Source organism: Tauraco erythrolophus, chromosome 4, assembly GCF_009769465.1.
Source record: "Tauraco erythrolophus isolate bTauEry1 chromosome 4, bTauEry1.pri, whole genome shotgun sequence".
Taxonomy (NCBI): Eukaryota; Metazoa; Chordata; class Aves; order Musophagiformes; family Musophagidae; genus Tauraco; species Tauraco erythrolophus.
Window position 1 is genome coordinate 42,117,265 of NC_141468.1, and position 14,321 is coordinate 42,131,585.

General features: G+C 42.9%; 1 protein-coding gene across 2 annotated transcripts in view; it reads right to left on the minus strand.

Moving 5' to 3' along the window:
• Nucleotides 1-236: 236 nt before the first annotated feature.
• PTPRB (protein tyrosine phosphatase receptor type B) overlaps nucleotides 237-14,321 on the minus strand; it is a 61,099-nt gene continuing 47,014 nt past the window's right edge. The window contains exons 21-34 of one of the 2 annotated variants that reach the window (XM_086610049.1): nucleotides 13,677-13,920; nucleotides 12,443-12,549; nucleotides 11,814-11,913; nucleotides 10,440-10,523; nucleotides 10,306-10,323; nucleotides 10,119-10,200; nucleotides 9,579-9,669; nucleotides 8,279-8,355; nucleotides 7,333-7,467; nucleotides 6,102-6,224; nucleotides 5,719-5,882; nucleotides 4,331-4,466; nucleotides 1,317-1,437; nucleotides 237-259 (exon numbers count right to left, since the gene is read on the minus strand). In XM_086610049.1, the coding sequence (XP_086466175.1) occupies nucleotides 237-259; nucleotides 1,317-1,437; nucleotides 4,331-4,466; nucleotides 5,719-5,882; nucleotides 6,102-6,224; nucleotides 7,333-7,467; nucleotides 8,279-8,355; nucleotides 9,579-9,669; nucleotides 10,119-10,200; nucleotides 10,306-10,323; nucleotides 10,440-10,523; nucleotides 11,814-11,913; nucleotides 12,443-12,549; nucleotides 13,677-13,920 (1,505 nt within the window). Of the gene's footprint in view, nucleotides 260-1,290; nucleotides 1,438-4,330; nucleotides 4,467-5,718; nucleotides 5,883-6,101; nucleotides 6,225-7,332; nucleotides 7,468-8,278; nucleotides 8,356-9,578; nucleotides 9,670-10,118; nucleotides 10,201-10,305; nucleotides 10,324-10,439; nucleotides 10,524-11,813; nucleotides 11,914-12,442; nucleotides 12,550-13,676; nucleotides 13,921-14,321 lie in introns of those variants that run through there. The other variant, XM_086610048.1, reaches the window with a different exon arrangement.

Consider the following 14,321-nt stretch of genomic DNA (forward strand, 5'->3'; position numbering starts at 1 on the left):
ATATAAACAATATAGAAAAAATACATATTTACATAATGCCAAAATACAATTATATACATTAGTATCTATTACACTTAAATTATATATCTTCAAAAAAATTCACCAGAGCAATAAATTATACAGTCTCAATAGAAAGGTCTGGCACCTTTCTAGTGCATGAAATACATACATAAAAAAACCCGAACAAAACTCCTAGTTAACAAATGTGGTCACAAAAGCAGTTGTCTGCAACATTCTCAGTGCCTTGAATAAACAGCATCTGAAAGCAAGGAAAACTGAGATTAGAAAAAACAAACCAACCCCGGTGGCTTCACGTTCAGCTCTGCCACCTGACTACAGTGCTCTGAAAGGTGGTTGTGCGGCAGCCGTGGTGGCTGGTGCCTGCTGTGACCGCTAAAGCGCAGATCCCACCTCTGCTTCTGCCAGCACTCCCAACTTCTGGAATCCTGCTTATTTCAGCCCTTGGCTTCTTCCAAGCCTGCTCTACCTGTTGATGACAACTGATTTCTATGGGCTATATCAAGAAAATTATTTTGATCTCTCATCACAGAATCTCAATTCCTAATGCCCAAATTTGAGGAGATACCAAGATCCTGTTGTCTCACTCTGAAAACTTCTACAGCCCTTAGGAGCCAGCTCTACCAAGACACAGAGGCCCCCTCTGCTTACAGCTTCTCCAGACTGGTCCTCTAACTATGAGAACAGGAAGTGAAGGGCAGTGCTAGTTCCAGGTTTGCTACTCCTGCAATTCTTATCGTCAAGGGACTGGACACAGGCTAGGGAAAAGAGCCTACGAGGATGGAGAGTTGGGGGAGAAAGAGCACAGCCTTGGACACCTACATCATCCAGTCAAGGCAGGTGGGAAGTCTCCTAAGGCTGCCTATATGGTCAACAGCAAATGAGGGTGATTCAGGTCAGAAAGCGAACTCCATGAATGGCCGAAGAGCCCAGTGAGCCCAGCCAGCGGCCTCAGCCTGCTTAAAAGTGGATGGTGTAAACACTGTCGAGGAAAAGGAGGAACCCAATATCATGATAGGGAAGGAGTTCAGTTCCCCCAACAACATAGGAATCATGAAGCATGAGACAGGGAGATTATGAAGGTAAGGTAGGAGCAGGAAGAGATGTTATAATGACCACCAATGGAGGAAATAAAGATGCAATTGTAAGAGTGACGAGAGCATGGGAGTGAAGAAATGAAGATCTAGGAAGAGAACAAATATTGATGGCAAGGGACAGCACAATTTCCCCCCCTCAATTACATTGTCAATGAGCTATTACATTTGAAATATTTTACAACTTGATAAACTTGCACTTACCTCTGTGATATTCTGGATTCACATTTTCATATATTGGAAACAAGGGATTTTCCTGTTCACTGCGAAGTTTTCTTGCTCTTAACACATCTCTCACGCATTGATGTAGATACACATATTGACACTGCAAATTAATTTTTTCAAATCACTCTGGGAAATTTTGTAATTTAATTTTCTGCATTGTGAAAAATCATTACAGGCTAATTCCCTCATACAAAATCAAGGGTGGTGTTAAAAATGAAAATATACTTCTAGAATTAAGCTCCTTTTCACACTAGTCATATAGTAAACTTTTGTGATCACATAAACGAACACAATATGTTTTGACAGACCATGCAATGAGTGAAAGCTCTATCAGCTGTAAGGCATAATTTGACAAGATGCTGTGTTGGATAGCTACTACTTCTGAATGCCTTGGTATAAATCTGTGTAACAGAATTAATACGTACAGGGAAGCACACAGAAGAGACAAATAATTTCCTGATTTTTTTTTGTTCTGAAAAGAAGTATTTTCCACATAATTTTATCACAATATATAAATATTTCGTAGCACTGCGATGAACTCCAATTTTCTGGCAAAAGCAGTATTTTTTTGGTCCAATATATAAGATTGCTTCTGACTATGCAGGAAATGACAGACTCTTTTTCTGAAGAGTGCCTCTCATAGAAGGGAGCTAAGATGACATTCACAACCGAAGTAGGGAGGGTCAGCATGTTATAGACTATTAAACTACCTTGACAGAACAGATTGTGATCACATAAATAGAAAGATCACATTGACAGGAAGATAGGGATTTAACAATCCCCATGCTTTGCTACTCTTTGTAGTTTATGAAATTTGTCACTATCTTTTTTTGATTAGTGCAGCATGGTACCTCAAAATTAGTCTGAGCATCTCTTTATATTAAGGTGTACCTTTTTAATATTACCTTATCTCAAAGACATAATTTCTCTAATAAGCATATGCATTTTCTCCCCCCAACATCTTCTTTACTTATTTTTCACAAGAAATCCAGCTATTGCTCTGTGAATTTTTCTCTGTGCTCTGGCTCTGGTAAAGTGAAGATGCTTGCTCTCATGCACATACAACTGCTGTCTCTGAGAAGCAGAATCCTGCACCTCACCCATCAGTTTGGTGGGAAGTTGGCCAGGGCACGGAGACTTCCTTTGGCAGAGACCATTTGGGACTGAGACAGTGGATAGCTTCTCTGCCCTTTGTTACGGCTGCTGTGCTGGGCCCGCAGCCTTCTGAACTGATGGACAGAGTATTCTGTTATTCCCCTGCATGTCTCCAGCTGCAGCCTCTTGTCTTAAACAGCTTTCAGCCAAGTCTGAAGCAGGGGCAGTGTTTTGTTGCTGCTGCATTACTGTGACTGCATAATGTCAAACAGGATGGTGCTGTGACCTTTGGCTGGAGCATCTCATTGCAAACAGTCCTGTCTGCTGGCCTGTGCTCCCCAGTGGGATCTGGCTTCCACCGCATCAACAGATGGGGTCCTAGCTTCTATCTCAACCCCAAATAGAATTCGGAAGCCAAGATGTGAATGATAACACCAGGAACTAGGGTCTTCACACACAACAAATGGAGTTTGTGGAGCGGATCTTTTCTTCCCCCTCTCCCCATCTCCCTTCCTTTTTCTTAAAAGATGTGTAAGAATTACTTCGTAATTTGCTGCTCGTTGCAAACTTTGAATCACCATAAAGTCCCAGGATAAATTTACTTCATTTTCTTGCAGGAGGATGAGAGATTGTATTGCTTGTGCTCCAAGCTACCTTGATGAAAGGCAGTGCCAAATCAGAAACCATATACAGATGCATCTGACAGTTCAGATTAATAAGACTTGGGTCTGGCTGCCTTTTGACTTAGATGTCATGTCAAGCTCATGCCAAAGGCGGGCTTCGTATCACACAATTTTAGTTTTCTATAAGCCTTGTGTCAAATTTAGGCTCTTGAGGTAGTTGTCTCTTTTTTCCAGCTCAGAACACCCTCCTGAGATGCCTGTCTGCCTTTGTTGACTATGTCTGATGCGAATGGAAAAGGCAAAATGGATCTGTCTCTGAGGATGCTGAGACCAGGCTGTCTGTCTCCCCTCCAACAGGAGGTCTTCTGTGATTAAGATAGTTCCAGGAAATCTCTCTTTTGCATTCCCAGTTGTGCCTCTCTTTATACCCATGTGTAACTTTTTCATCTATCAGGAAACACTGTCACTGATATTTTCATTTCCAAATTGCAACAAAGAGCTCCATTAGTATCAAAGTACAGGCAGACCCACCGAACTTGTTCTGATTTCTCTATTAACAGTTCACAAGGAAAACATAAAGACTGCCTCCACAACTCGCCTTTATAAAATCAGCTCCTAAGTGTCTAGCTGCTATTAGTGTAAAGTGATTTTCTTGCAGTTTGAAAAGCACACAAAGAGATCCCAAACATGTACTTTTTCTGCACTTTGAGAATAAATGTACTTGCTTTTGCATCGTATGTTAGGAGAATGCTTATCAACTTTCCAATACCATTAATGAAAATGGACAGAGCAGCTCAATAAAAAATGAACTGCAAAGCCACAAGGCCACAGTGCTTAGAGTTTTAAGATTATGTACAATTTTCTCTGCCCTCCATTTCTTTTCCCTATTATGTCGCCCTATCTGCCTGGTTTAGGCTTGTCTTCCAAACCCATTCCTGAAGGACCTATCTCTGCTCAAAGCTCATTTACTGGACACTGCACAAACACAACAATTGCTGTTAAGTGTCTGCTGTGTAACACTGCTGGGGTGATTGTGAGCCAGTGCCAACAGAAGAAATCTATAGGAAGCATAGCTGCTGCTTGTTATGGCTAGGACCCACTGTATGAAAGCCAATGGAAACAATCCTGAACTAGAAATTCTCACAGAGCTAAAATATATCTAACTAGTATTTCACAGTGGAGTAACTGTGAAGTGCTTTGGGAGCCTTTAAGATGAAAGACTGATTATTATATACTGCAGCTGGTGTTGCTGTATTGTAGGCTGTCCAAAGTTACCTCTGTCTGAACCATGTGAACCCGGTGAAGCCTTAGATCGTGTACTGCTGCATAAATGTCAACAGTGTCCTTTGAATCCAGCTGCTGCAGAATTCGGTCCAGTGCAATGAATGTGCCAGTCCTGCCAACACCAGCACTGGAAAAGCAAACAAACCAAAAGATTTAAAAGGAGATGGATCAAAGCATTCACTGTCTTCATGTGATACTTTTGTAAAGTTCAGATCTCCAAGGTGAGAAATTCATGGTTCAAACGGCATCTCTGCGACTCCAAACACTTTATAGTGAATTTGTTTAGGAAGGAGGAGATAGCAATGGTAGAGGTATCTCTGCTACTGCCCAAACTGCTTTCTGCTTTGGATTAATTCAGTCATCGAGATACACTGAGAGACTGCACCTGACTGTAAATTTTAAACCTCTTCTCTCCAGGAATGAACCAGTAGGCTTGACTCTAAAAGGTAAGTTGGCTTGTGCCTTGTGGAAGGGCAGAGTAAGGCAAAGTATCCCAGAGTTCTCGGTAGCTGAAATGCTGGAGGTGGGGTTTGGAGACAAGAGGCAGGGAAGAGGAAATTTGACCTGATGGTGATACAGCAGACATCTGACATGTTGCAGCACATCATGTACAGGCAGACACAGATGCGCTCATGTAAGATACATGCCTTGGCCCATATAATGTGTGGAGGGGTCAGATACTACATTCAGGTAGTACCAGTGAGCATATGGCTTTATCAGAAGATACACACAGCACCACACTGCACACTCTCTCTCATTCTGTAACCTTACATACTGGTGCAGCTGGCCAGTGGATCATGGACCAGGCAGTCCAGTTTTGCCTTTTTTGTATACATGTGTAGGGGTGGATCACAGAGCAGAGGAAAAACTGCAGCCCTATGGCTTCCAGAGCCAGCCCAACAGCAGAAGAGCATGGGAAGGCAGTAAGGAGAGGGAATTTCAGTCAAAGTGCGGGAAAGGATGGATCTGCCAGCTAGTCTCAACTTCCATATGTAGCCAGATTCACCCCTGGGTATACCTTTCCTTTTCAGAACACCCCTTTGTGATTGGGATTTTGGATTGCTACAACAGTACATGGGCAATTTAAGAATGTAAAAGCTTATGAGCAGTGGCAGCTGCTGACACCTTCAGTGCTCTCCAGTGGTCCCACAGAGACACAGTGGTTCCCTGAGAATTATTTTCGGAGCATCTCCAGGGTGAGGTTGTGAGCGAGTGCAAGTGCCTTGGGAATGCTGCTCTGATGTATTTGGGGACTTAAGCCCATCAACAGTCTCTCAGGTTCTGTGGCTGCCAGTGGCCTGACAGGGATGAATATTTGGGATCTTTCCAAGGGTACAGACAAAGGCTATGTGCTGCTGACCTTTTGCTGCTGCACATACCTGCAGTGCACGATAGTTGGTCCTGTGTCTGGGGTCCTGTTGATATAATCCCTTACAGTTCTGACAAACTGGATCAGGGACTGGGTGGTCTCCGGCACACCATGATCTGGCCAGACAGTGTAGTGGAAGTGACGAATGAGCCTCGTTGAGTCAAGCTGCTCTTCCTGTTGGGATACAAAAGTGTGGGTCATCAGAACAGATGAGAGAGGAAGAGACACACACAACATGCACCTTCAGAGCAAATATCACAGCTGCCACCAAAGATCAGCTGGGCATGATGCAACTGTGCTACAGCAGAAGAAACCTTCCTAATTTAGTCTCGCAGGTGTTTTTAAGCCAATTAATTTAAAAATAATAATAAAAAAAGATGAAAACAAACATACACTGCAGATTTTAAACTCTCGTATTGTCCATTCTGGTAGCACCGACTCAGACAGCATCTCGACGATCAGGTCTCCATAGTACAAGGAATCCTGGTCAAGGGGCCAGTAGTGATCACACTTCACCTGCAGGGACACAGAAAATCAGATTTATTTAGTGTTAGTAACAGCTGTAAACAATGCCTCCATCCCGCACTGGCAGAAGCAGACTTCAGACCTCCCGTGCCTGAAGATGAAGGAAGAAAGGCAGCCACTGAATTCAGAGAGAAATGCCACCCCCTGCCATGTCGGCTCAACAAACAGGGCCTGGGATGGGAATGGGCTAGGATGGGGCTGGGAAGTGGAAGTTCTTATCACAGATGCTTGTGATGGAGAGAAAGGGAAGCACTTCCCTGATGCCCTCTTCTGGATGCCACAAGATTTTCTGTGCCAACTCTTCTCAGAGCTCTGCCTGGATGAGAGCTAGGCCCCCAGTGCCTGCTTCCCTACCTCTTGCTGAGACATGACAGTGGAGTCCCACTGAGAACCATCGAGGTGCAGAAAGAGACAGGTGGCTGCCTGTCCTACATCTGCTTTTGCCATCTCCTCAAGAAAAAATGATAAACTGAAAGGAAATATTCCCATATGTGCCACTAGATGATCACTACTTCAAGTTAGTTTAATCTTTTTACAGATCTAGTCCCTGTCTTACAAAGGGTGCAGGATGTGGTCATACTTGGGGAGGTGGATTGCTGAGACAGCTGAATAACCTACCTACACTTGCACTCTATAAGACTGTTAAGTGTGTGAGTGGTCTTTTGGCTTACTACATCAGGACTTACACATCAGCGAGAATTCCATGTATTTAATGATCAACATTTGCTCTCTGGAGCTTATATTTAAACTAGTAGTTGATCGGAGTTGATGTGATAAAGAGGCAATTTTTTGCTGGTGGTTGTACTTCTGCACTCTTAAGGGGATTATATTAGTGCTAGTGAGCAAAATGCTGGATTAGAGGCCATAAGCACTGAGCTCTGTTCCTAACTCTAGCCTCGACATGCTGCATGATCTTGGGATGGTCACTGAATCCTCACTTCACAGCCTTAATCTGTCTCCAGTCTATAGATTATATCTCTTATCTCTTACTGTATATCTGCTTGAGGGGCCTTTGGCATTAGTGTGATGCAAATTACAAGCATAAGCTTTTAATAGATGTTAAAACAGTCATTAATAATAAAGAAGAGTCACTGCTCACCCGGCCCTTCTCCACACACTGGGTTACCATGACGATATTGTGAACATTTTGTTCCCATGCCATCTTCCAGAACTCATCTTTGGTGCCAGGCAAAGGGCCCTGAGTCGCTATGTATTCCCTGCGGAAATTATTGCCCTGCAAGTAAAGAGAACTCCATTAGTTTCCATAAAGGCAGAGAAAAAGATCTTCTAGCAACTGAACAAGCTGTGGGGTTATAGCCAGGGCTCTGCAGCAACAATGCCCTTCCTGGGACAATAGTTTTGTGAGCTAAATTGTTGCCTTGGACCTGGAAGCAGAAGGCTGGTTGGAGCAGGGAGAAGCAAGAGACTGCGGCAGTGTATCTAAATACTGTTCCTATTGTGGCAGTCAAGGCTTTTCATTGTTCTATTGTGTTCATCACAGTCTCAAGCAATTCTGGAACTACTAGGAGTTTTTGGTTTATTTACTGTTTTTAATAAATTATCTGAGTTCTGGCTTGAAATCTAGATTGCTAAAACTACTGCTATTATCAATCACAACTATTTGGCTAAGGGCATTATTTTAATCTCAGCCAGTTTCATCACCTACAAAGTGCCAACACTGTCAGCATGAGCTATATCTCCACGATGAGGATGCCACCTGCAGTGATAGCTACAGTTGTTGTGGACACTGTATAAAATCAGTGACCTTTAAAATGTGTCCTTGGCCAATTAGACATGCTATCTGAGGTACTATAGCAATCCAAGAAAGTGTCCTTAAGTGCTGGGTAAATCACTCACAGTTAACTTAATGGCAGCCAGGCACAGCCTTTCAGCACACCTACAAAATGAGCTCTCAGCCTTTTAGCTTGAGTGAATAAATGAAGGGGGAAGGGAGCCTTAAGCATCCAGCTTTATATTCAGTTTCAGATGAAGGACAAATTACCACTGGAGGGAGGACTGTAAAATACCATCCCTGAGTCACTTACTGGTATGTAGCTTGCATTAATGTAGTCTGAGCAAGGGTCATCATCCACATTGGAAAGCTTCACTCTTGATGTATCATCTAGGAAGAAATTGATTACAAGAGGCTTATGGCCAGGTCTTGATTTTCAGTCCCTCTCCCATTTACAGAAATGCACTTGTGAAAGGTCTGGCAGCATTATTACAAAGATTTTATATGGAGGGCTAATTTAGAGGGATAACTGTTTATATTTGTCCTGCTTCTTTCATCCATGAGTGCTGTGGAATGTTCCAAAGACTAGGAGAGATGGATGGGTGAGAAGGAAGCAGGGAATATCCAAAATTTCCTCTGCTGAGTTGCGTAGGATTTGTTATGGCAACAGAAGAGCCCCAAGAGCATCCTCCTTTGTTCCAGACAGCAATGTGCTGTACTGGAAAGCAGTGCCCAGCGCTGCCCTTGAAAGAGCAGTAGTGCTTCGGTGGTCTGCACAGCTCCTGAGCTAACATGTGTGAGCAGCCCAAACATCTTCCCTGCGAGCAGCGGCATCTCCAGTACTACAAAGAGGTACCGAGTGCCTAAGCCACCAGCCTACTGATTTGTGAGATAATGCCAAGCTGGATCTCAGTCAGGTGCTGTTTCTTGTACATAGTGGGCATGTTCCCCAGCCTGGCATGGGAGGCAGAACACAGGAGATGCTGTGAGGCCGTGCTCCAAGCCCATACCACACCCAGCAGCAAGCCAGCATGTGGAGCAGCGAGTCATGTGGTGTTCTTCTCGATGCACAGCACGTGTTACCTCCAAAACTGCCAGATAGGAGATTAAAGGCGGAAATTCTCTCAATGACAGGTCACGCCTCAGGAGAACAAGGCTAACCTCACATGTGTGTCTTACCATGCAGAACCACACTAGCTCTACATTGTATAGTAGGTTTGCTGTCAAACCAGAAGAAGAAAGATTTAGCAAGGCTGTCAAAAAGCACTGAATGGATGATACCCCACATGTAAACAACCCTACTGTTATTTCTACTATCCTTGTTATCATCAGTGACTGAACGCCCGTAACAGCTGGAGCCTTTTCTCTTCAGACTGAATGCTAGTCATTACACCTCTAGTGCAAAATGAAATTACTGGTCTGTGTGAAGCCATTCAGGGCCATACATCATCTGCCTCCAAGCACTAGAACCTGAGATGGCAGAGATATTTCATCTCTGACAGGAAGGGGGGAAGGGATTGGCTGGGCTGCACTCTCTTTTCCACTAGGCTTGCTGAAAAAAGTGAAAAATAGCTGGTGTGATGTAATATTACACAACCAAACCTAAAACTCACAGGGCAATATGTTATTGTATCGATTTTTCCCTCTGTTCTCTGGCAGAAGTGCTATGTCACATGTCTGGTTTCGACCCACGTCTTTCAAGTCCTGCAAAAAAATGTAGGAATAAAATGTGAGGTGAAAATAATTAAAGGATGTGACAACACAGGGGGACATAGTGCTTATCAGCTCTCAAAGACTATGGACAGAAAATGTTTTTTTTTTTAAAAAAAAACCCCTGACATTAAATAGCTAATCATACTGGTTTAAAGCAAGCACATGGCTGGCAGGTGCTTTCCATGCTTTATCACACAGATGTGCCACACAAATGAATTCTCCTGACTTCAGCCAGAGAGGTATCAGGCAGAGGCTGCCAACCAGAAGATGCTATGCCAAACAAAGAGCTGGTTTCTGCACTAGGACAAGTGGAGTTCAGGTGAGACTCTCAAACTTATCTGGATTTGTGTGAATAAGGCAAACAAACGCAGCCCTTTCTAATGCATTCAGACAGCCCGCCCCTTCATAAAGCAAGTCCTTTGCCTAGGTTATGATCCCACCTCATATTCCTTGGAGAGGAGGTAGTTGGAGTCTGCTTGAAGTTTGGTGAAGTGTGCTTCAAAATGACTGACTTTGATTGGACTAAAATATTCAACAGGAGGAAGAAAATCACAAGATGAATCACAGTCATAATTTATCCAGTTGGTTATCAAGAAGCTTTTTTAGGTATTAATTTTTTCTTTTTACCTGGAAGTTTTCCGGTTCCTAGAAATGATTTCAAAAGCAAAAGAAACACTTGATCAGTGAGTGACCGGATGGGACTGGTCATCCATGATGCCATGTTAAAATAGTGCTCTTAGAAATAAAACTTTTGATGTTACCCTTTTTGCCCCAAGTTCAGATGGACTGACAGTGGCCTGTCCCTGCGAATGCTCAGCCTTGCTGTAGGTCTCTCGTGGCCGTTGCTGGAATAAAAAGGAAGGTATTCTGTTTTACCATTATGTTCTGATACCAGTAAGAGCTGCCAATAACATGACTGACATTGGAAAAATTTGGTAAGTTGGAAAAAAGGAATTTAAGAAAGTCTGTTTTGATTTGTAGCTCTGATCATTGCTCTTAGCTGCGGCACAGAGTTTTCTTGTATTTTAGTTTGGTAATAGTGATGTGGAATGTATGCATGAGCACAGGCAGTAGGACGTTTTTCTTGTTCTGAAACACTCACAGCCCAGCCTACCACTGAGGAGGGTGTCTATGCTAACACAGGCCCTAAATCAGCTGATTCTCTACATGCAGAGAGGAACGTGTAGGTAGATTTTCAGAGCTGTAAAACGTCGACAGCTTCCAGCATATCCACTCTGCAGACCAGGCCTCTAGGAAACGCCCAGTTTCATAGCAGGGGCAGCACCACAGTAGGCTTTGGGAAAGCCGCCGAAGTGGTATATAGTTACATATAGTTAGTGCTGCCTTTCATCCTTTCACTGCCATCTCCTCCTTCAACACGCCTCCCATAGAGAACGCTTTCTCTTTACGTACAATGAGGGAAAACCATATTGGTATACTTGCAGTCCTGCTGGCTATACAACTCACAACAAGAAACCACACTCTATCTGAAGTTTATCTACACTAAAAAAACACAATGAGATGTGCAAGGTGGAAAACACATCACTCTGTGTGCTTTCTTCATGCTCTATATGTCACTATGCACTGAGATGGTTAGGAGTGCACAAGCCTATACATGCAAAAGCAGACTTTATTTACTATTGCTAATGATGTATGCCTCTATTTTTTGGATGGCATACAGAGGAATGAAATGCATTTGTTCATAGAGCCTAAGAATAGCACTGCTAAAGGGTAAATCCATTCCAGCCAAAAGCTATGACTAGTCAGAAGAGGTTTTTTTCAATGTGAAATTCTGTCATCTGAAAGGCAATTTCAAAACAAAATAGACCTATGCTTGTATCAGTAAAAGAAATGAATTTCAGATTTTCAGATTTTTTTAGTGAAAACTAAAAGTTACAAGGATTCTCTATGAGATAATTGCGACTAACATCAGTAGGTATTTGAATCAAGAATATATAGATCTCTTAATATGTAAGTCATTATGTGCACAGATGTTGGGGGACATAGATTTTATCTGTTGAATAGTTCAGTGCATTCCTGCAATTTTATAGTTACGCATTAAATACTGTATTGCCTAAATGAATATAATTTGACCTTATTTCAATAACAGAGACTGATAAAGGGACTCAACTTACCTAACTTTTTGTCTGCAGACAAATAAAGCAGTAACAGCCACTAACATCACAATCAGAAACAAGCCAGCACTCACACCTTCAATAACTCCAAACAGAGGCTCTAGAAACAAAACAGTGTATTTATATATCTTGAGGAAAAAATATGAAGAATCAAAGAATCGATAACTTTCAGGGGATATGTTTTTATCAGCTAAAGAACATGGTTAAATACAAGGAAATGTAAGGCATTTAAACACTTAGCTAAAACCTGGCCTTGATTTTCTGTCCTTATTTTTTCCAAACTTTAAATAAAATCTTTCATTCTCAACCACAGTTTTACTGAAACTTTTACCACTGAAAGCACAGTGCCATTAAATGGAAGTTTGGTTCTCTTGCACTTTGAAGCCCTCTTAGCTTCACTGAGCGTTCACCCTTTCCTCTACTGTCAGCAGCTCCATCAAGCAGTCCTCTGATTTTTCAAACTAATGCTGGATAAGCCATGGCCTCAGCCTCTTTTCAGAGCAGCCTTCAGGACATGCACAACAATCTGGTTTTGTTTCGCTCCGTGCAAATAGTTCTAGATACCAGTATTCTGAGGCACAACATAAAATCCCCTGCTACAGTCATTGAAAAACAAGCCTGAAACTAACCTGCCTCTGTAGTGATCGGTAAAGAGAAGAAGGTGTCTGCAAAGAGTGGTTTAGGGAGTTCCTTTGGGTCTTCACTGAAGAGCTGGGTAAAAGCCCGTATGCTGATCCTAAAAAAACCAGTACTGTTACAGTTACAGATCATCAGATGTTCAGAAACAAGAGCAGAAAAGTAAGAACTCATTTGCCCCTTAGAGATAACTAAAACTTTTCCAATGACCACAGACAGTTCTTAATGCAGGTACCTGAGTTAAATACTACAGCTGGGAGAGCCCACCTAGTACAGACGGAGGGCTCTGAGGTACCCTGGCAGAGGTAACAGATGGGGCTCTGGCTACTGGCACACACAACCTGACGGTGCCTTAAGGCAGGGCTAGGAGAAGCTGCAGTAGGGAGGACTCAAAACTGCTTCTCAGTGGGGAGACGTTTCCCCTCATGGATAAATGTTACAGTCCTCTTGGTTCTCCTGCTAATGTGGGTATTTGCCAGACTGAATTTTTGGGAACTGTGCACCAATGAGAGTAGACTGTGGTAGGGCAGCACTATCTGGATGATGATGAAGAAGCTTAGAGGCATGATTTGCACTGCCTGGCACATGCCTTCTGTCCATGTAGGTGTCCAGTGAACAGCTTGCAGACCTCTTGGGAAAGTGTTTGCCTGCCGGAGGGGTGTGACTGAGCTGCACTGGAGCTCACGTTTGATGTCACAGCCTGTGTAACTGCTGAGCCTGGTCTTGGCAGTCACCCTCTTCCACACCCTATGGTTAAGCCAGGCCTAGCTGTGAAGCCTGGGGATGGTACCACGGGTTAGAATAACCTCCAGGTTTTTCTAGATTTTTCCAAAGGATTGGTGTGGGGTAGCAGTGCCAAACAGTCTGAGTGAAGCATCCCTGCCTTCTCCTGTTAAATACTCTTCTGACTTAGCTGATGGTCCTAAGTCTTGCCAAAGAAAGATTTAGCAGCTATAGGAGAGCTCCCCATCAAGTTCAGGGAAATAAATAGACTTATTAACTGGACAGAGTTTTGTTCATAATTAATTGTATAGTTTCCATGCTAGTGAAGGACTGGTTCATACCTATGGAACAGGGGCATGGATAAAGCTTTTATAAATTCACAGTGAAACACAAAGAACATTGTACAGCCCAGTTATTAATCTACAGAAGCTCAAGTGTATCAGGCATCGAGACAGCACCATGTCTAATAATGTGACAGAGCACAACTAGCAACATAAATCTAACCTATAAGCAGTCCGAGGCTTTAGAGGTCCATCGCAGAAATTTTGCTGATCTGGCTCACACCTTCCTCCCAGATTTTCCATTTCTCCTCCAAGCTTAATCTCAAAGCTTTTATAGTCACTGTCAGGGTTTTCAGCACATCTACTGGCAAAATAATTTGTCTGGTAGATGCGTATAGAGTCGTTGTGTTTGTACTCCAAGTAGGAAGGTAATGGGTGCTGCTCATCAGGCTTTGGTCCTTCACTACCTACATCATGTGCAGAGAAAGATAGAAGGTTTACATACCACAGCCATTAACGTGATGCAGTTTACAGGTTCAAGCTATTGACAGACATATTCTTTCCCAACTTTCTCACATTCCTTGGAGACTGCACAGGCTACCTTGTAAATACAAAGCTACAGTGGTTAGGGTACCTTGTTTCTAGTACCAATCTTGCTAACATTTTTTGGGAACTTCAGACAGATTTCCTCACAAGACCTCAGCGTAACTTTTCCAGGTCGAATTCAATGCTGCAACATTTTTTCCTGTGCTGTTGGTGGAAATTTCTTTGATCCAGAATCCTGGATCCTACCACCAGCTCTTGCAAAAAGCAAGTAAAAAAAAATCCACACGCTGAGAAGTCTACTGTATAGAGAGAAAAGCTGCAA